At 44.2% G+C, this 22,314-nt stretch overlaps 2 protein-coding genes across 2 annotated transcripts in view; one reads left to right on the top strand and one right to left on the bottom strand.

The window, feature by feature from the left end:
• CUNH11orf80 (chromosome unknown C11orf80 homolog) overlaps positions 1-8,877 on the bottom strand; it is a 76,037-nt gene extending 67,160 nt beyond the window's left edge. The window contains 5 exon segments of the mRNA XM_055610539.1: positions 1,766-1,819; positions 5,926-6,064; positions 8,377-8,564; positions 8,567-8,657; positions 8,659-8,877. Of these exon segments, the coding sequence (XP_055466514.1) occupies positions 1,766-1,819; positions 5,926-6,064; positions 8,377-8,564; positions 8,567-8,657; positions 8,659-8,877 (691 nt within the window).
• Positions 8,878-21,485: 12,608 nt separating this feature from the next.
• Sptbn2 (spectrin beta, non-erythrocytic 2) overlaps positions 21,486-22,314 on the top strand; it is a 40,837-nt gene continuing 40,008 nt past the window's right edge. The window contains exon 1 of the mRNA XM_055610630.1: positions 21,486-21,914. The gene's annotated coding sequence lies outside the window, so the exon portion shown is untranslated. The remainder of the gene's footprint in view (positions 21,915-22,314) is intronic.

Raw genomic sequence — 22,314 nt, 5'->3', positions numbered from 1 at the left:
CCAGCTTGGTCTATACAGCAAGTTCCAGGACAGCCAGGGCTACATCAAGTTTCCTTCCAGGGGAAAAGCTCTGCCTCTAGAAGCAGTGCTTAGCCACTACACAACCTTGAGAGCTAAGTAGACACATTGTTCTCTGGGGAGGTGGGGTATGCTGCTTCAGCCAAGCATGGTCTGGCTCCATGAGTGTGATCAGTTGTTCCCCAAACTGTATGCATTTCAGGCACTAAGAAACTGAAATTCCAAGAATGTTATTAGGAAGGGGGAGAGGAAAGGCAAAACTAGATGCTTGATAACAAACTAGTAAATAACTACTAGAAGCCACAAAGGGATCCAGATATGTTCCTCATAAAGTTACAGATGAGTTCCCATGAAAACTTTAAATAAAAGCTCACCTTTATTTAATTTGTAATTTAAATAAAAACATGCTGATTAACATCACTCTAACCCCCTGTTCAAATTATCAAACTAGAACTGTCAGAATAAGACATATATGTATAGTTAAAAGTACCTGCAGCATGTACATAATTAGAGTATTAAAAGTAAAATTCTTTTATTAAGATTTGGGGGGTTTATTTTTAATTAATTTTCATTTTTAAATTTAAAATTTTAATTTAAATGAGTGTTTAATTTTAATGAGTGTTCTCTATGAGAACCATGCATGCCTGGTGCTCAGAGGCCAGAAGAGAGGTTCAGATCTCTGGAACTGAAGTAACAGATGGTTGTGAGCTATCATGTGAGTGCTAGGAACTGAACCTCAGTCTTCTGCAAGAGCAGCCAGTGTTCTTAACTGCTGAGCTAACTTTCCAGTCTCAAAAAATAAAACTCTTAAATCATGCCTTAATTCTAATAATCAAATTATTAATAAAACTGACAAAATATTATATGGTATTAAATAAAAGAAAAACAGACAGATAACAGGTGATGCTTCTCTGTGGTCAGGCACTTGCCTAGTCTACAAAGCCTTGGTTTCCATCCCAAGTACCACAAAAAGTAGTAATAATTGTTTGGGGAACTAAGGACAGAGCTCAGTGGTAAAGCATCTGCCTAGTGTGTGTGAGGCCCTGGGTTGTATCTCCATCACCAAAACCCAAACTTGGTAAAATTTATATAAAGTTTTTAAAAAATTAAGTTCCTAAACCATACCAATGTTGACATATAATATAGAGAACAACGAACGTTATTATATTACTAGCAGGAAAAACACTTATGGCATATTCCTTATCTAAATTATATGAGAACAAATCTTCTTTATATCTGGGAAATTTCTGCCTGAGTTGTACAGAGAATAGTCAGAAAAGCTGCAATTACATGGGTATCATATAATCTGCATCTATTTCGTTTTATTGCTTCGGTGGAATTGCCAGATAAAAATGTGGGATAGAGTATTATTACATGAGCACTTATACTGAAAAATGAGTGAGTCTGGAGAGATGGCTCAGGTGTTAAGAACGTGCCCTGCTGGTCAAGAGGACCTGGGCTCAGCTCTCAGCACTGGTGTTGGGCAACTCATAATGAGCAGCATTAGGAAATCTGACTTCTTCCTCCGACTCTGAAGGCACCCCCACACATGTGGCACACAGACACACAGACACAGACACATAACTGAAAAATAAAATATTTTTAAAAGCCTAGGGTTCATCAGAAAGTGGGCATCCCATATTGCTATTTACAAAACCAGGGACTTCTATCTTTCAGAATAAAATCTATTTCAGAAAATGCCAAACTCTTTGACAGAGATTTAGCCTCATGGACGTTAATTGTTTACCTTGTAGAAACTTCTTGAAGACCAAGCCACCATGAACATTTCCTGTAGCAGCAACTGTATGAAAAAAAAAAAAAACCACAGAAAAAATGTAAAACAATTATGTATATTTGACTTTAAACAATCATTGCTTTTAGGTACAGAATAATAAAAGGAGACCTTATTAATGAGTTCAGAATAAATAGAGGGCAAAAGAGGTACTATAAGGTACAATGACTATGTGGGGGCTGATGATAGCCAAGGGCAATTCTTTTCACCTATATTTAGCACCTATAATCAACACCAGGACTGTTCCTTCAGATGCTATTATACATGAAAGAACATGATTACGGGAAACTCCAAACCACAACCATTGATCAGAGTACATGATGCCAGTAACTAACGTTTGAATTTAAGACTCAATTAAAATATTGGCCCTTTTTGAACCAATTTTACTCTGAAATAAAAAATATTTTGCTAGTCAATTGGTTTAAAAATTACTTGTACCTAGATTTCAAAGAAGAGCCAACATTTTGTCCTCCCTTTAAATTGAATTTAATTAGACCTTTTACCTCCTATTTTTGGCATCCTAAAGGCCAGCCCTCCCTAACCCTGATTCAGGGAGAAGCTGTTCCTGAATATGCTTAAGTATGAGCCTATGATGAAAGCCAACCTTGTCTTTTTTAAAGTGGAGTTGGTGAATCTAAACACAGAGCCCTCAGATAACTAACACTCCTTTCTCCCTTGCTTCAGAAATGTTAGCTGTTAGGTCTTTACCCATTCTAAGAGTAAAGACACAACAAAACTGATCTTGAAAAAAAAATGAGGTTTCCTCAACAAAAAGTCGAAAGAAAAACTGAAGGAAATTACCTCAAAATTGAAAATAGGGGAGAAAATAAAGTTCCACAAACCCGCTATCTAAATCATAGAAACTACTGTAGAAGAACTGCAAGTAAAATTTACCACACCCAAGGGGCACGGGTTACATGAAAAAGGCTGAACACTGGGCACAGTGGAGGGAAACCTGAGCAAGGCACAGTACCATGAATTTTCAGAACAATGAAGATAAGAGACAGCTGATTCTCAGTCTATTCTCCTCTTCCTAAGCACAATTAGACTGCATCTTATAGGCTCCTTTGCAAATGCAGAGAAATTATGACAATGAGACTCAGGCCAGAAGAATGGGAACATATAATTTCCAAACCTATCCTTAAAAATATTGGAATGATAAACCTTCTACTCTTTCTCCATCCTTAGATGAATGGCTAGATAGACGGCCTTAAGGAACATGAAGACACAAGACTAAAATATCTTAGATTCTACATCAAAACAAAATACATCCCTGTGCATATACATTCACTTGTTGGTAAAATAAAAGAAAAACAAATATTTCATGTGTAAAGTCACTGAAATTTCAAATTTATTATATTTAATAAAACAAAGATAAAGAAAATATTATATAAGCTTACAGGAAGAAAAAAGAAAAGTAGGCCATATACAGGATAATCATAAAGACTTCAGAATTTTTAATAGCAACAGCTGAGTTACTAAACAACATTGATACATCATAAAAATTCTGAAGAGAAATGAATTCTGACTTAAAATCTTATTCTCTGCCAAACTATCAATCAGGTGTGAAGTGAAGACATTTTCAGAAACAAAAGACTGCAAGAAACACACACGCACACACACACACACTCTCTGATTAATGATGGAGAGAAGGCCCCAAAACAAATAGCTATATACTAGATACAAAAAGCACCAAAACTAGAACAGGTTGGAGGCCAACATGGTGGCTTATGTCTATAATCCTACCACTCAGAAGGCTAAGGCAAGAGGACTGCTATAAGTTCAAAGCCAGCCTGGGCTACACAGTGAGACCCTAGCTCAGAAACTCAAAACGAGATTGGGGCTGTAGCTCAGGCAGTAGAGGGTCTGCCTAGTATGAACAACTAACACGGGTTCCCAGAAGTATGTACACCAGCTGTGGTAGTGTACATCTGTAATTCTACTATGCTGGAAGTAGAGGAAGGAGGAGTCCAAGTTTAGGGTTATCCTTGGCTACATGTTGAAACTGAGGTCAACGTGAGCCAGACAAGACCCTTTCTTTAAAAGCCAGTAATAACAATGCCTTGTTGTTTTTTTTTTTTTTTAAATTAAGGGTCCAGAAAGATGCTCAGCAGCTAATAGTGCTTAGTATTCTTATTAAAAAACAAAAACTATAGTTCCCAGAACCCATTGGGCAGTTCACAACCTCTATAATTCGAGCTCTGGAGGAATCTAACACCTCTAGCCTCCTTGGGCACTGGCATTCACATGCACATACCTACACACGGAAACACATGTAAAATTAAAAATAAACCTTTTTCATGAAAAATATATTACAATACCTTTAGAACAAGTAGTTAAAAATAGTTAATATAGTTAAATGTATAAGAGTTGAGGAGGGGAAACAGGGGGCTGGGCCATCTCGTAGCCCTTTTGGGGCATGTGAGTGTATACAGTACATCAGGGTGTGGTGCAAGAAATTGTGTGCATGCATCTGTATGGAGGCTAGAGGTTGATATTGCACTTCTTCCTTACCTATTTCTTTACCTTATTTTTCCCTTCTTTTCATGTGTATGTGGTATTTGAGTGTGTGTATGTGTATGCGTGCATGTGTAGGGCCAGGATTGATGTTAGGAATCTTCCTCAGTTGCTCTTCCATTTTATTCTATGAGGTGCGGTCTTTTTCACCCAGAGCTCACTTGTATGGCTAGTCTCACTAACCAGTTTGCTCCTAGCATCCCTAGTTTCTGCTTTCTAAGGCTCAAATTATGAGCAGTCTACCGTATCCACCAGCATGTACATACATTCTGGGTATTGGCCCTCTCATCCTAGGCTGACCTGGAACTCATTATATCTGCCTGGCTGACCCCAAAGTCAAAGCAATCCTCCAGCTTCGGTCTCCCAAGTGCTGTCACCACCATGCCTGGCCTGCACTCTCCCGTTATTAAAACTGTGTACTTATGTAACTGACAAAACCTAAAACGGAGGAAGTTTGCGTGTTTCCAAAAATTAATGAAATTAATGAAGTACATTTTGACATGATAACACAAAACACTGCCCACTTTTACTAAAAAGCACATGAGACTCTAATATACCAATTCTGTTTCTTTTAATGTTTTTTTGTTTTTGTTTTTGTTTTTGTTTTTTTTACGACAAGGTCTCTCTGTGTAGTACTGGCTATCCTGGAACTCGTTCTATAGACCAGGCTGACCCAGAACTTACAGAGGAGCCTCTACTTACTGGGATAAAAAGTATGTGCCACCGTTTATTTCTTTAAAAGGTCAGTAACTGTACACACATACACAGAAGAATCTAGTGTACTGGGTGTTAATAATTATTTCAAGGAATCAGATAGAGAGTCTCACTCTCCATAATGTTTCTATAATGACACTATGTCAAGTGTATATCACCTTTTTTCTTGATAGATTATAACTCTAACTACATAAAGATCAGAAAAAACAAAATAAATGCCATCTATACCAGACATGCTGAAGAAGACCATTGCGCTGAAGATTCCATGACACTGGGTCATTTTTTGTTTGTTTGTTTGTTACTGGTTTGTTTTTTGTTTTTGTTTTTCGAGGCAGGGTTTCTCTGCATAGCCTTGGCTGTCCTAGAACTCTCTATGTAGAGAGTTGACAGAGTTTCAGGCTGACCTCAAACTCACAGAGGTTCACCTACCTCTGCCTCCCAAGTGCTGGGATTAAAGGTGTGTGTCACTATTGCTGGGCTAGAATGTGGGTTTCTAGATAAGAGTATACAACATTCATCTTTTCTTTTCTCTTCCCTCTTCTTTCCTTTATTTTTGCCTCTTTTGTAATTGCCAAAGTCCAAACATGAAGAAAAGGTAAAACTCAATATAATTTTGTTGTGAAAAAAATAATTTAAAACTAAGAACAAAAGTAAAATTGTTTTTGAGCAATTTTAAGAAAGCTATATTCTCACAATAATAATAATTCTATTTATCTTCCCTATATCACACATTTACAAATTCATTACCAAATACTTATTAAAAATCATTTGGCTTTATAGCTACACTAGAAAAGATTATGACAAGTGGAAATTTTTATACAAACTATGACATGCATCACAACAAAACAAAAATAGATAATCAATGATTTTCTTCCTCTACTTACTAGTTGTTATACAATGAAGAGAATTTGGCAGGTGCTTAGAATTTAATGCTTCTATGGAAATCACTAGCTGTCCCTCTAGTAAAGCTCCCTTTGATATTCCTGCTTCACACTTCCAGTAAATTATTAAATATCTCAAAATCTGAAAAGAGCACAATTAAAATAGAATATAACTTTTAAAATCATGGTCCTAATAAATTTGCATGACACAGTTAAAATTCTATTATAAAATACCTTATTCCTAGCTGGGCACAGTGGCGCATGCCCGTAATCCCAGTACTCAGGAAGGCAGAGGCAGGTGGATTGCTCTGAGTTCAAGGCCAGCCTGGTCTACAAAGCAAGTCCAGGACAGCCAGGGCTGTTACACAAAGAAACCCTGTCTCAAAAAAAACAAAAACAAAAACAAACAATCTTATTCCTGTTTATAAAATGTCAGATTTACCTTTGCTCAGAGCACACCATTGTATCTAAACCCAAAATATACATGAGTAGGCAGTATAATTCAATATAATGCACCCTAAGTTGCTGGGTAAGTTCATCTGGAAAGGAAAATTAAACAGCAGTTTGTTTTTATTTTCTCCCCAATTAAAAAAAAAAAACAACCTAGGTGCCAAAAAAGTGGCACCTAGGTATGAATCATGTTTGCCATTCATTAAATCAGAAGGAGAGATATACTTTTTAGCTATGTTGTTTGAGAATGCTGGACAGGGGCTGCAGAAATGGCTCTAAAGTTAAGTTGCTGTTCTTGCAGAAGACCAGAGTTCAGTTTCCGGCACCTACAAAATACCTCACAACTTTGCTTTGTAGATTGGGCTGGTCTCAAACTCAGAGATCCACCTGCCTCTGCCTCCTACCTGCCACAACACCTCGCCTAAAAGACTTATTTTTATGTGTACAAGTGTTTTGCTTGTATACGCATACATGAACCACATGCTTGCTGCCCATGGAGGTCAGAAGGCAGCACTGCCACCAGGGTGCTGGGAATCAAACTCCTGGCATTTGCAAAGGCAACAAATGCTCTAAAATGTCTCAGCCAACCTTTTTTTTTTTTTTTTTTTTTTTAAGGCAGAGAGTTCTGAGTAAGCAAATTTGGGGTTTAAGATCCTGATTTTTCCCGGAGTTTATGAGGATGGTTTCCAGGCACTTCTACAGTCTACCATCTTCCTTCACGTTATCTTTTGATTTCCTGTGCTCTCTCTGTTCAGATTTTCCCAGTGCCTTTATGTGCAATGATAGCAGTTGGGAAAGGAAAACTGGCTGATGAGTCAGAACCCTGGGTTCCATCCCAGGTTCTGTCATCTTGTAAAATCTAACCCCCCAACTTCCTTTGGCGATGACAAAGAAGACACCCAGGACCAGGAATAGTCTAAGTTATCTCAGAGCCTGTGATTCTATTTTGTTTTGTTTTTTGGTTTTTCGAGACAGGGTTTCTCTGTGTAGCCTTGGCTGTCCTGGACTCACTTTGTAGACCAAGCTGGCCGCAAATTCACAGAGATCCGCCTGCTCTGCCTGCCAGAGTGCTGGGATTACAGGAGTGGGCCGCAGTGCCCGGTTCTGTACAGTGTTCTTTAGAAGGCTTGGCGCTAAGTGTCCCATTAGGTAATGGTTGCCAAGTTCAGCAATGAACACATGTTGCTAGCTGGCACCAGGTGTTCATTCAGTGCTGTCTTCCGGAACTGAACCGTTCTCTGTCCACAGGTATGGGGAAGCTAGGATGAGCCCTTGGAGTCGACCTTTCATCATTCAGCCGGCAACTCTGCGCCTCACGGTGGCTGCCCCAAGGGTGTACCCCACCTCGTCCTCATGCTCCCATTTTGCATGGACTGGAACCTCCTAGCCTAGCATCTGACTCCCTCACCCACCTTTTCACGGCTGTACATTTTCTTCCAGCCTTTCCTAGTCCCCTCTCAGCACAGGTGGGTAAAAACGCTGGGAATCAAGTTAGCCGACCACCGAGCCCCTCTCAGAATCATCTCAGGTTTGGCAAACACCATAGGTCGTGGGCCTTCGCGTTCTCAGCTTTAGGTGGTGGTGGTAGCTCGACCGACGGCAAACCCGGAACACACTGGTTCCTCACAAAGGACCCACGAGGGTGATGGATGGCCCTGATCTCCATACCTGGGGACTCAAGCCCTTCCCAAAATCCCAAAGAAAGCGGGATTTAAATTTTTTCTAGCCAAAGCCAGAGATGGTGGCACACGCCTGTAATCCCAGCACTCGGGAGGCAGAGGCAGGCAGATCTCTGTGAGTTCGAGGCCAACCTGGTCTACAAAGCGAGTCCAGGACAGCCAAGGCTACACAGAGAAACCCTGTCTCAAAATTCACAAACAAATTCTAGCCATTCATGGCGTTTTCTCCTCCACCTCAGGAAACGCCCCTCAGCCCAAACTTTGGAGGTCTCCTCAGGAAGCACCCTTCTCAGCAACGTGTCTTCCTCTCCCTTCCCAGCATCACCTCGCAGACAGCCAAAGCCGTGCCCTCCATTCCGCGGGGAGAGCGGCGGCAGCTCTCGGGACCGCTAAGTTGGGCACAACTCCTCTTCAGTGAGCGCTTCGACCTAGACGAGGGCGCCGCCGGCCAGCCCCTTCCCGCCCCGCCCCTTCCCGCCCCGCCCCCAGGCCTCGCGCCTGCGCACTGCGGAGCTGCCCGGGGCGGCCCGCGCGGGTAGGCGGATGGGCGGGGTGACAGGTGGCTCAGCTGCCAAGGTTGGAGGCGAGCCGCGAAGCGGCTGGCCGGGCGGTGGCTCCTCCCGAGGAGACTTTCCCACGGTCTCGCCAAGACGTGGCCCTCGGCCCTTTTCAAAGCGCTTCGGCCGCCCTCCTTGGCGTGTTCCAGGGCAGGTCCCTGGAAAGCCGCGGCTGCGTGGTGCAGGATCCCCGAGCTGGCTCTAGACCCCAGACGGCTTAGCCTTCTGTTCTGCGGGCGCCACCGGGGGCCAGACACCGCTTCCCACATCTGACACAGGGAAATATGGGTGGCCAATTTTAGGTGAACGCTCTTCCTCCCCGCCCCACCCCCCGTATTATGTATCATGCAATAAGATTTGGGACAAAGACTAAGAAATTTATTTTGAAGCTCAAAACTGGGAGTCCTGTGTTTATTTGGCAGCTTGACCCCAAGCTTCTCCTCAGTCTATTCCAGGAGGAGCCTGGGAGCTTCCCACTCCCCAGGAGACCCTTCCTTCTCCACGTTTGTCTTCACAGAATGCGTAGCTGACAAGCAACTCTCAGTGTCCCCAGCTAGAAGGAAGGAGGGGGAATAGTCCTACAGGCTGCGGAACCGGCTTAGTGAGACGGACTTTGGCTCCCAACTACCGGGAATCTGACAGATTGTTCCGTAGGCTGCCAAAAGAAGACGCTGGTTTGAGAGAGTCTCGCCTGGCAACCACTTACCCAAGGAGAAGGGTGGAACTGGGTGTTGGCCTCTTTCCTTCAGAGAAAATTCTTCCTCTCCAGAAGCCCGTATTGGGCAGAACAGGCTGTGGCGCTGGCAGAGTGCCTGCCCAGCGCACAGCCTTGGTGCTCCCTCAAAGACTGTGTCTATGGGGACCTGAATCATAACCCTTTGCAGGGTACTCAGAGCTCTGCCATCTCAGGTGTTCACAGCTAGACATACTGGGGAGGTCGCTTTCACTTCCGGAACGTTCATTTTAATCATCAGAACTGATAAAAAGCTGACATTTGGGAAGTCACTGGAGCCTTTCCCTCCTTGTCACATCTCTTTTTAAAAATATTTCCCCTTGAAAATGTCATTTCAGCAGAAATGCTCCGCCTTGAACATACCACTGGAGATGAAGGCTGGAGGAACAACAGCAAAGTACTTGAGCTGAGTTGGTTGTCTTGGCTTCCAGCCCTCTTGCAATGTGCCTCGGGGATAGAGGTGCAGGGAACTCCCAACACTGCTCAAAAGGTAGGTGTATGCCTAACAAAGGTAGCCTGAGAGAGAATGCCCTCACTAGTGAATCTAGGCCAAAGTTGGGGGAGCCTTTGATAGAAGGGCCCTCCTTCAGGACTTGGTGTTTGTTGAGCCCTGGCTCTGTGCTGTACAGACTCTGCTTCTTTTCAGCTCCCTCTGTGTAACAGGTATTATAAACAGTGAAAACGAGGCTCCAAGGAGAAGGTGTATAACACCCAGCTTGTAAATGTCAAACCAGAATCTTAAAACAAAAATATCTCTTAAATCCTTTCTGCGATTCTCTCCAGCTACCCAGCTGTGGACGAGACCCACCTAGCTGCCTGGGGGTTCTGTGGTGGGAGATTATTGGTGTCACCACAAAATGCTAACCCCCTTCTACAAGATCCAAGGAACCACTGCAGTGATGCCCTTATCTCCCACAGACCAGGACTTGAATAAGCCACCGCTTCCAAGTACCTTGCTCATCACTGTGCATCTCCAACCTGTTTGGATGTGGTAAGTAATACGCTGTTGGATTCCGCATTATAAAACCATGTTTACACAGATTCCTTCCTCAGACTGCTGAGGTGATCACTCATCTTCAATAGGTTTAAGATGTGTGAAGCCCGAAGAAATCAAACGACTGACTAAGGTAAGGCCACATGGCCAACCAGGTCAGCCGAGAAGCCTTTGCCTATAACTGTCAGCCCTGACCTTTGGTGCCTTACCAGGTCTCACTGATTCCGAGGCTGTGGGGTGGTGCACTGGCTGTGTTGTCATTCCTCTACCTAATCAGAAACTGGATTTATGTTTCATGTCCGCTATCAATATTTTGGTTCTGAGGGCCTGTTAGGCTGCCTTTCTTTTTTCGGTGTTTTCTCTATACACATCCCAGACACTTGTTAGGTTGTGCTTATTCTCAAGTTCCTCCAGGTCATTTACATGCCCTGAAAGAAGCCAGCCTTACAAATTTAGATGGAGAATGTCCCTGCAACTCCCTCCCTTGTTAAGCTGTTGTGAAGTGGGAGGCTGGAGAGACAGCTCAGAGGTTAAGAGCACTGCCTCTTCTTCTGGAGGACCGGGGTTCAATTCCCAGCACCCATGTGGCAGCTCACAACAGTCAGTAACTCCAGTTCCAACACAGACAGACATGCAGGCAAGACAGTGATGTACATAAAATAAAAATAGATAATTTAAAAACTGTTGTGAAATAAGGTTCATCTGAGCTCTTTCTCCCCCAAGAAACTTTTACAAGAAGCTGTTTCCCATACAGACAATGAGAAAGGGTTAACCGTTTTTCTCAGGTCCTGAGAGAAGTCTGTCTGTCCCCCACCAGTTCCCATAACCGGGTTTCCTGAAATGGAGCAGGTCCCAGGTGCCTCTCTACTAATCACATCCTTGCAAATGGGGCCATGAGCTCAGATTAGCTCATCCCTCACCTTCTCGAGGCCTTCTCCACCTGGAGCACAGAATCTGGGGCAACCTCACCACTGACTTCCTGTCAGGGGTCAGGTAGGGATGCTCTTGCAGAGGGATAGGTTAGGGAGCACCAGAGGCCATAGGGGTGCTGACTGCCATACCAGTTCATGGCTACAGCATCTGTTCTAAGACTTGCAGGCAAAGGGCAATACCAAGGTTTACATAACTGAAATATTTTCTTCTTCGCCCCCATTCCCTATGCTTTTTCTTCCTCTCCTTTTTAAAATGACTGGCTCTGGTACAAAGTGGCTTCCTGTTTTTCCTGGCTGAGTCACCCTTCACACAGTCTGATTTCTCATCTACCAGCAGCAGGTGCTAGGCCAGCCAGGAGATTTCATGCCTTTCCTTTTCATATCAATTCTCCTTTGCTGGAAAGAAAAAATAATAATAACCTACAAAATCTATATCACAAAGCCATAATTAGCTTTTGACCTTCTCTGTAAACAGAGCTGGATTTGTCTGGCCAGCTGATACATACTAGGAGAGAAGTTGGCTTTGTGACCGAGAGAATGAAAGAAGCCAAGTAATTTGGTCACACGAAAGACTATTGGTCTGAAGGCCAGACAACCAACTGGATTTGAAAGACACGTATGCTAATAGATGTGAAGAATCACCTAGGAGCTTCATTAGGAAGATGTTGGTGCTACAGTCCAGTCTCTGGTCAGTCTTTGAGACCAGTATTCCAAAGCACCTCACCAGGAACTCGGGCCCATGCAGGCTTACAGCCAATAAGCTGGAACTCTCTAAAGGTGACTTGATTTTGTTCAAGTTGGCTTTAATGGCTGTCTTCTGTTTCCCCAACTTTCTTTTTCACAAGTTGAAAAGAGGCTGCGGGATCAAGAGTCTGAAAGCGTCTGGATGTCTGACTCCTTCCCGCTTTACCACTTACTTCAGATGCTGTGTTCTCATTTTCCACAATTAAAATAGAAATATCTCCGAGGAATATCATTAGAATAACATCTATGAAGCAATTTGGGAGTTAAGATCTTTAAATTACAAGAAATTTTAGAGGCCATTTAATCCTGTATTTCCCAGCCAGAGAAGTGATGTTTGTTCCAATTTCTTCCCTCCTCCTTGACAGCCACTCTCTTTGCTCTGTCTTTTCCTGGTATCCAAGGTAGAGAATCAAGCAGTTTGCAGAGCGTACTTAAGATTAGGAAACATTGGACCTAACTTCATACAATAGTTAAGCTGTCAGTCACTCAAGTTGATATCTAGGATTTACTTGACTGTCTTGTTAGGAAATTTGCTACCACAAACCATTACACTTTGAAAAGCAGTGGTTTGGAAAGAGTTTTTTTTTTTGTTGTTGTTGTTTTTTTTTCAGGCATAGCCACTGCCATCTTTCCCCATTTCCCTAGCCCTGTGTCTTCCACTCATTAGTCACAGATCTGTCCTTTGGAACCACAGAGAATCCATCTAATCCCTTTATAAAAGGCCCTGGGGAATAGTCGGGAAGGTTATTGTTAACCTGTCACAGCGGTTCAGACCTGGCCCGGATGATTGTATTATAGATGACCTGAGCTTGGCACACATGTTATATCCCTAAAACATTGTATAAACCAGTTTTGTGTGAATCAAATCATTTTAGACATACAGGGACGTTGACTGCTTTAAAAACCCTGTTATCAGTTCTTTCGTGAACGGAAGTGGGGGCTGGGCATTGAACCTGGGGCTTTATATATGCTGGGCAAGCACTCTACCACTGAGCTACATCCTGCTCGTTTTACATTTTAGTTTTGAAACAAGCTCTGTCTTACTAAGCTGCCCAGGCTGGCCTTGAGCTTGAGTTCACTTTCTCGGCCAGGCAGGCCATGGACTTGTCATCTCACCATAGTCTCCCAAGCAGCTGGCTTGAGATCCACCAAGTCAGACTTGGACAATCTTTATCTAATGCAGAAATGTCCCCTATTCGCCTTTCGTACAAATCTAAATTTTCATACACTGTGTTTTCCTTAAGGCAAAACTGCCTACATACAGAATAATTAAAATAAAATAATGCACAGCAAACACTGTTGAGTGCTTATCTGACACCGGTGCCCTGTACCTGCCATGCATTACTTAATTTCTCACCACAACTTCCTTCTGTAAAATTATCCTAATTATTCACAAATGAGGAAATTCGGGCTTAGAGAAGTTCATATCTTTTCTAAGGTCAGATAGAAAGTGATAGACCAGAGTTCAGATACGGCCATAGTGTCCAGAGTCTGTTGTCCTCACCGTCTGGAAGCTTCAGCTGTGAGTGACAGGACAACTGAGCATAGCACCATATGAGCAAATTGGGCCAAGATACTGAAAACTGACCTCAACATCCACAGCTTCAAAGACATACTCAAAACTGACTCTTCTTGCCTATGGGCATTGTACATTTCCCACAACCATTCACAAAGTCCAGTACAGCTTAGCCGAGGAGCCCTCAGCAACTCCTCTTCAGCTATTAGTATTAAGTAGATGCTGTTAAATTTTATTTCCGGGATATAATAGAGAGCTTTTCCCCAGGGTCTTTGGACTCACAGGGGTTAATGGCATGAGCTTTTTAGAAAGAAAGAAATGGTTCACTATTAACTGATAAAAAAAATTTCTGGATAACATGGTTGATCCCAGCCTGCTCCTAGATGGGTCAAGATCATTCATATGAGCCCAGTTTTTAATGGCTTTTAGGTTTTTGAGTTAAAAATAGTTTGGCAGGGATAGAATATAGTAAGTAAGTGCTGTTTCGAATCCAGACGGGGCAGAGATAAATGGGTATAACATCTCGGTGTCCTCTAGTCCCAGTTTCCCCATTTAGTCAATACCAGCATGCACTCAAGGCATTGCTTAGAGCGGAACACCGCCCTTGGGGTTCCTAAGACCCTAAACTTTCCTACACTGTATAAGAAAGCTAAGCTGGGACTCTTCGGCCTCCATGCCCAATGGCAACTGCCCCACCTATCAAAAGACCACACTGGACTAAAACATTACCTGCAGTCTCACGTGAAGACTTGTTTTCAAACACATGTTGATCCTTTGCAAATCATGCCTGAAGCTGGCGAGCTGGCATCCTGGTCTATGCTAGTTGCCATTTATTAAGCCCATACTCTGAAGGTGTGCACCTCCCTGGGAACTCACCTTTCTGACCTTTCCTTGGGCAGCAAGCAGGCTTGTTTACAATCACAAACCAAAAACTCGGAAAGGATCTAATTTTCTTTATTCCTCAGCCCCCATTTCTATAAATAGCAGAAAAAGAATGAACCTAACCAAATCAAGACAACTCAAACAGTGTTAAGCTTTAAATTCTTAGAATCCTTTTTGGTAAAAGGGGCTGGTGCCCCTTTCTTGTGGTTTTCTGCTTGAGGGTTATATATCACTCTAACATCAAGGAAAAAGCATCAAGACCACATATCACTTTTCTATCTTTCTCACCTGATAAAAACGTGGCTTCCTTCTTTTGATCTTAGCCATTGGACCTTCTGCAGCTGAGATCCCTCCAGCTGCCTGAAGCACAGTGATGGTTTCTAGCTCCCACCAAGCTCTTCTTACTACTGTTAAACTATCATCTGGACCCTGGCCTGGGCTAGTCACACACCATTTCTCTGGGGTTCTCGGCCCTTACTCCTCACCAACCCTGGCTTTTGGTTCCCATCATGCCCCAACATACCCAAATATACTTCTAAGGGGATGGGTATCAAGGAACCTTTTAGAATTTCCTCCAAATATCAAGAAGCCAAGGAGAGCCAGGCTTGGAGAATGGGATGGAAGGGCAGGGCAGGGTCAATAGGGAGCATCACACCACACCTTTGCCTGCACAGGACTACACAGAGAGTACTGCCAACACTCTGGGGCAGTTGTCTGCTGCTGGCATCAGGTACTTTGACAGACTGTGTCTTCTTAGAGCACCAGGAATGAAGTAGACACCAAGGCCCTTCTGTCCACCACTGCTTGGCTGTGCCAAGGGCATCAGGACGCTCTTGCGCTTGTCCTCGGCCCTTCCAGTACTCCTCCAGTCCCAGGAACTGTCACACTTCCTGTGTGAAAATCCACATGTCTTTTTTAATCAACAGATGATGGCATAATCTCTGAACTTTAGGCTTACCAGATCTGTCTGTCTGTTGATATTTAAAGGAAGCTCTGGAGAAAAATTTAAAATCCCTCTAAAGCACCTGGCTCTTACAACTGAAGAGCCAAATGTCTTAAGAATATTATCATGCTGTAGATTTCCTGTGATTTTTCAGACAAACTCGTAGGCTCAAGCAATCCTCCTGTCTCAGCCCCCTGAGTAGCTGGAATCATGGGAATGCACCATTCTCCTGGCTCTTGTTATATAAAAGCTAAGAATTTAGCTCAGATACTCGGGCATCCTGGTGGTGAACGTATGTAGAGAGTGGTCCATATATATAGAAAGCTCTTTCTGCTGCTAAAATGATGGAACATACGTTGGAGACAAAATAATTGGGGCAGAAGCTGGGGGTATGGGTTAGTGGTAGAACATCTGCTTAGCATGAGTCCCTGAGTTCCATCCCAGCACTATAACAGAAACAGTGTGGTCATACTATTTAGCATGGAAACATTCAGTTAGTTCCATCTAGTTCCAACAGAGAATCATCTTCCCTCCCAAGGTCTTCTCTGTCATGTCTTACTTTGTTGCACAGATATCTGCACACCTATGAAATGAGTGTGTTATCTTCCCTTGTGGAGCTCACAGCTTGAAAATGAGCATGAGCATTGGCAATTATGATCCAGCAAGGAGTTTTAGATGATGCACCACTGTAATCCCAGAATTGAGGCAGAGACATGAGAATCACAATTCCAAATCCCAGCATGGTCTACACATTGAGTTTTAGGGCCAACCTAGCCTACATACCAAGATCTTGTCTCAAACAAAACAAAAAGTGACATCGAAGTTGAAACCTAAAGGATAAGCAAACAGTGAAAGAATGGGGAATGACCTAGGAGAAATAGCAGGTCCAAATGCTTCTTCCCTCCCCACATTTTCAGACAGAATCTGTATTCACACCAGCTGTGAACACTCTATGGAGTCAAGTTGGCCTTGAGTTACTTTCTGAGCCTCCTGCCTTTGAGCGCTGACATTACAGGCCTGTGCCACATTGAATAGCATTCAAAATCTCACACACAGCTGGGCATGGTGGCACACACCTGTAATCCCAGCACTCAGGGAGGCAGAGGCAGGTGGATCTCTGAGAGTCTGAGGCCAGCCTGGTCTACAAAGTGAGTCCAAGACAACCAGGGCTACACAAGAAATCCTTGTCTCAATCAACAACAACAAACACACATTGGGAAAATGTGTAGAGTGCCATATGGTTATGACATAAATTGAGGAGGTAAGGCTGGAGAAGTACATAAGGCTTGTAAACTTGGCTACAAAGCCCATAAGGATTTCAGCAGGTGAAAGTTCTCTGTCAAACTGATGGATTAAAGACCCATTCAAGCTGGCCCAAAAATGAGACATAGAGTAAGTAAAAGCCCAGACAAATACAGGAATTGCAAAACAAAACAAAACAAAACAAAACAAACAAGAGTATGGAAACCATAAGCAAAGAGAAGAGTTATTATCAATGCCAAGAGGAGCAAGAGCTGGCGACTGGAATAAAAACAGGATCACTGACAACCATTCTGTAAGCAGCCTAGAAGAGGAAAGATACCTGGGCCGCACTAAATCGATCACACCAGGGACTGGGGAGAGGGCTCAGTGGGTAAAAAGGCTTATTGTACAAACACGAGGACCTGAGTTCGGATCCCCAGCATCCGTGTAAATGCCAGGCATTGTGGCAAAGCGCCTTTAGCCCCAGAACTGGGGCATTGGCAGGGACAGGCAGAGTCTCCCAGCTCAATGAAAGCTGTGAACTCCAGGTTCAAGATGAGATTTTTCTCAGACGGTGGAGAGCAGTAGAGAAAGACACCCATGTGAACCTCTGGCCACCACACATACGAACATGAGCATGTGTAAACAGAAGTGAATTTGAGATAGGTATGTTAGAGAGGAAGGGCACTTGCTGAGGATGGATTGAACAAGTAGGTGGAGGGACGAGCCATTTTCTCATAGGCAGTCTGACCAGGTTTGGGTGGGGGTGACTGTATGTGTATCTGCGTGCTCGTGTGTACATTAAATGCATCATGTCAATGCACCTCTCCCCTTCAATCTCTACACTGATGGCTTTCAAATGGATTTTCTAAATGCAGATACTCCAAACCCATGTATAGTTGACTAGCCAATATCTCCACTTGACCCAGATACCTTAAACCCAAGGTTCCAAAGCCAACAGTCTCCCACCTTTAAACCTGGTCATCCCTCCCTCCTCCTACTTGCTCATTACCTCTTTCACGAGCCCCTTTCCTCTCCAACATAGCTGAAGTGGAAGTTTCTGGTTTCTTTGAAGACTCAGTTTTGTCATGTGATGTTTTGCTGTAAGCTGGGCACATGGGGTTTTGCTGTAGTAGGTTGGCTTGTGAGAGGGCATGTGATGTTTTGCTGCGAGGTCTCTCGTGTGAGGGGCATGACTTTGGCCAGCTGAGAACATCTGTGGGTGGACTCTGAGGAAAGGAGATACATAGAGGCCCACAGTGAGGCATGACTTTTTTGATCAACATTGCTATGCTGATCTTCGTGCTTTGGCACTTTGCAGAGAGAAATGTTTCAGGGAACTTCTCAGGGCAATCCAACTGAGTGTTGCGGCTTTCACTGACTCGTCCGATCTTCTGAATTGTGTTGCTACTTGGTGTTGGCCTTTGGACTGGACTTCTGATATCTTGATGACTGAGTTTGGTAATCCCCTAAAGACCCATCGGCCCAAATGAGCAGGAGATAAATAAAAGAGGTCTACAACCCTTCTCCCTACTAATCTCCTATCTAAGGTCAGACGGGGGACACGTTGGAAGGGAGGTAAATGTATTTAAGAACCCTAAATGAAGCAGGTTGGGTGAAAAACCTAAGCCTACGCATATCTATCTCAAATTCATTTCTATCCATTTCTTGCCAGTTTTTCCCATCTATGCACTTATGTCCCCATTGCCACCCCCTGAATTCTAGCTAGTTCTAGTTCACACTCTCTCCCCAGCACCAGTGTACTATCCTAACTGGCTTCTCTTCCGATGGGCACCTTTCCACCACCTCCCCACATACCAGCTAACATTTTGGGGGAAAAAAAAAAGGAGCCACCCATTTAACTTCCTTGTTTTAACCCTTCAATATCCTCCAGGACACTAAAGGTATCAAACATATTTTAAATTCTATAGACAGCTCTGTTAAAAGTCCAACTCCATCCCTTCCCACTCCAGTGATCTTGGGTAAGGTGGTCTATCATTGTCTCCATTTTCTCATTTGTGAAATGGGCTCAATGCTTACCACTCCATGTTCCTGAAAGAGTTAAATGGGGAGGCGGGCTCGAGTGATGGCACAGGCTTTACACTGGCTGCTCTTAGAGAGGATGAAGATTTGGTTCCCAGACCCTACCTGGTAGCTCAGAACCATCTGTAATTCCAGGTCCAGGAGAGCCAACACTGCCTGGCCTCTGTGGGCACCAGTCACACATGAGGCAGACATACAAACATGCAGGCAGAACACCCATGCATATAAAGTGAAAAAAAAAAAAAGTCTTTTAAAAAAATTAGATAAGCTTGTATTCAGGAGGCAAAGGCAGGAGAATCGTAGCAAGTTGGGGGCAGCTTGGTCTAGATTACGTGGTAATCTAGTGAGTTCCAGGCTAACCAGGGCTACACAGTGAGACTCCAGAAGAAAGAAACGAAGGAAGGAGGGAGAGAAGTATAATGTAAAATGCCAGAACCAGATAGTCTTCCATCTACAGTCAACAGTTAGTGACTGTTCCTATTCCCCATCCTCTGACTTCTCATTTCCAGTCTCAGTGAGCGTCTCCTCTCATCCCTCTTTAACCAGGTTTCTGCTCTCTGCCAAACTCTTAGAGCACTGAAGTTTTCATTCATAGCCGTGATTGCACTCTGTGGTTATAATAAGCGATCCTTTTATTACTAGGGAGCAGCGGGTCCTCCAAGGTCCCAGCACAGCAGCTGGCACACACTAAGTCATAACATCTTTTAATGGACGCTTGACTGACTTGAAGTGGAGCCGATGGATGCTGATCATTCAACAAGGCTGCGCCTCGGCGTACAATACTAACCAAACAAGCACAAGGCTGTGGGTTCAATTCCCACAAGAGGAAGGAGGAGGAGGAGAAAATTCAGCTCTAGCTCTAGGTGTGACAGGGCAACAAAGACCTTCCTTGAGTCATGGTTAACCTAAGCAGGAAACCTGAATTCTTTAGCAGCTCAGCACGTGTGGTGGATATCATTCATTCACCCCTGCAGCTCACAGGGAAAGGAAGCAGAGGTTCTCTTTGTCATTGACTGTACTGATTCATTACAGTGCGGAACAGCAAGTTTCCAAAGCAACCCAGCCGCAGAGTGGAGCGATCTCAGCATCCCCATCACTGAGCATGCTTCCCTCCAACTGGGAAACGGTTAAAGAGGGAGTGTGCTAAAATAATGGCTGCCGTGGACCGGGTGCTTACTAACGGTGCACTGCTGGTCTAGTACTTCACCTGCAATAATCCACTTGATCCTCCCATCTTACAGGTGAGGAAACTCAGTGGCCAAGAAGGTTAGGTTCATATCTGAGGTCATACAACAAAACTAGGTCTAGTTGTTTATTTAGAGGCCGAGTCTCACTCTGCAGTCCAGGCTGGTTTTGTCACCTTCAGCCTACTGAGTGCTAGGATTACGCACGTGAACCACCACTCACAGCTCCTAACGAGATGCTGATCTCAGGGAGTCCATCTCCAAAGCTGGTGCTGCCCTCCCTCGCCCCTCTGGCACCAGGGATTGAATCAAGGCCTTGCACATGCCAGGCAAGTGATCTACCACTGAGCTACCCAGACCCAAAATCAAACTTTTAATTATTCTGCCATACTCTTTCTCTGAACAGACTTAGGAATCAGAAGCCAAGGAGTCTCTGCCATAAGCTAGTTCTGTTAGTCTGGACCTCGGCTTCAGGCGTCTGAATATCATTTTGCTCATCAATAAAGTAAGAATGAAAATTAGAAGGCTTACAAGGCGTTTTGAAAGATTATGCGATGCTGAAAAATGGGAAATTAATCTACAAAAGCTATTATTTAAGTCAATTCCAGGACCTAATAACACCCTTTCCTCCTAATGGCTACAATCTAACAGGCTGTCTCTGAGACCCTCAGTTCCCAGAATCATGAGCCACAGCAATGAGTGGTTTCCAGCTTGTTTGATGGTCAGCTGATTCCCACCTCACCCCCAGTTTTAATGTCCCTGGCCAAGTTTCCACAATGACCATTATGTACCCCTTGGCTTCTTTCTTCTTGGACATCCTGAATATTCCAACTCTGGGGACAGGAGAAGCATGTGATTCCACTGCCTGAAGGAGTGATATGGGTTTTTTTTGTTTGTTTGTTTGTTTTTTTTGTCTGTAATGCTGGCTGGCCTGGGACTCTCAGGGACTTGCCTGCCTCTGCCTCCGGAATGTTGAGATCGAAAGTACAGCACACCCAACACAAGTGACTGGTTTTTGTTTTGTTTTGTTTTGTTTTGATCGTAAATACCCTTAATTACATCTTACGGAAGGCTAAATTTTGGTTTAATGGCAGAATCTCAGATTTGATAATCAGTCTTTAACAAAACACCCCTTCCCCTCCCCAACCTACTTTATGCATGAGGAAAACCAAGGCCAGATAGAGGAAACAGTACAACTGTTTAGCAGTGGTGTCAAGATTTTGTTTTACCTTGCAGGTTTTTTAAAGTACATTTAACACAGTGATTTCACTTTGGGAAAATCATACCTGGAAAGTTGCTTGATTACATGGAGCTGCTTCAGTTATGCAAACCTTTTTTTTTTTAAAAAAGCAAAATGCTAAAATTTGGTTAATGATAAAATCATTTAAAACCTTAAGCCTAATAAGTCACTGAAAGAGCATTCTTTTTGTTGTCCTTACTTGCCCATTTCAGATATTCCTGGAATATGAAGGGGCCTCTCTTTTCTCGGGAGTATAAGGCTCTCTACAAAATCCATCTTGTTTCCCCCCTCCCCCTGGTTCCTCCCTGAGCTTAGTTAGCTCTCCAATCTGGAAGAACAGTACTTTCAGAGCTGGAGTGGGGGTGGGAGTGTCACATGACATAACGCACTTTTAGCACCCACTGCTAGCACCCACTCTGTGCATTTGCTCTGATTTGGGCATATTTCCTTCCTCTCCTAAGCAGATAGCAGCTCACCTTGGTTAATGCCACTAAACTGTAGACCACTCAGCTGCTAATAACCCAAGAAAAAACAGCCGTGCCAGGCCTAGAAATGTCCATCCCTGCCCCCAACCCCCTTAAGACAGTGACTAGGCCAGAATTCTCCTGGTTGATAAATGAGAGGAGCTGAGGAGCCGCTGTGATGTCGGTTCCGAAAATCTGATTTGTAAGAAGGCGAATCTCCAGGAGCACCATGGAGATGCTTTTGGAAAGCGGGCCAGCCTACCTGCCGGAAGGAGGGCGAGAGAAAGGGGGCCAGGCAAAGAGAAATGCTTAAGAGAGATGGCCTGGAGGTGCCCAAAAAGGGACATTTGAAAAGGAAACGGAGGCCGCATCTCGGGGAAACCTCGGAGGTAAGTGGCATTAAAAAGGGTTGCGCATCCCGGGAAGGGCGCGACAGAGACAAAGGTGGAATGTCCGAACTCTGAAGAATGAGCCCCGTTAACTGTGGGTGGTACCCAGACGCCCAAGGGGTGTCACGGAGCTGGCGAGGACCGGAAGGTGGGGGTCAAGCTGAGCATCCACGCGGAAGACGGTGGGGGGTCGGGGGCTGGCGAAGGAGCGGCCGCCCTGAATTTGCTCCGGGGAAGGTCAGCGACCACCGGCCGGGGAACTGCAGGAACCCGGAGGGGCCGCGGTTGCCATGGCGCCGGGCGGGGAGGGGGTGACTCGCGCCCCGCCCCAAGCCCCGCGGGGCCCGAGCTCCAGATGGTCCCGGGCCTCCCGCGGGAGCCGGCGGCCTGCGGCTGGGGG

The sequence above is a fragment of the Psammomys obesus genome, unplaced genomic scaffold (genome assembly GCF_907164565.1).
Source record: "Psammomys obesus unplaced genomic scaffold, mPsaObe1.curated_primary_1811, whole genome shotgun sequence".
Taxonomy (NCBI): Eukaryota; Metazoa; Chordata; class Mammalia; order Rodentia; family Muridae; genus Psammomys; species Psammomys obesus.
Note: the sequence above shows the minus strand (reverse complement) of the source record. Positions and strands in the feature narration are given on the sequence as shown.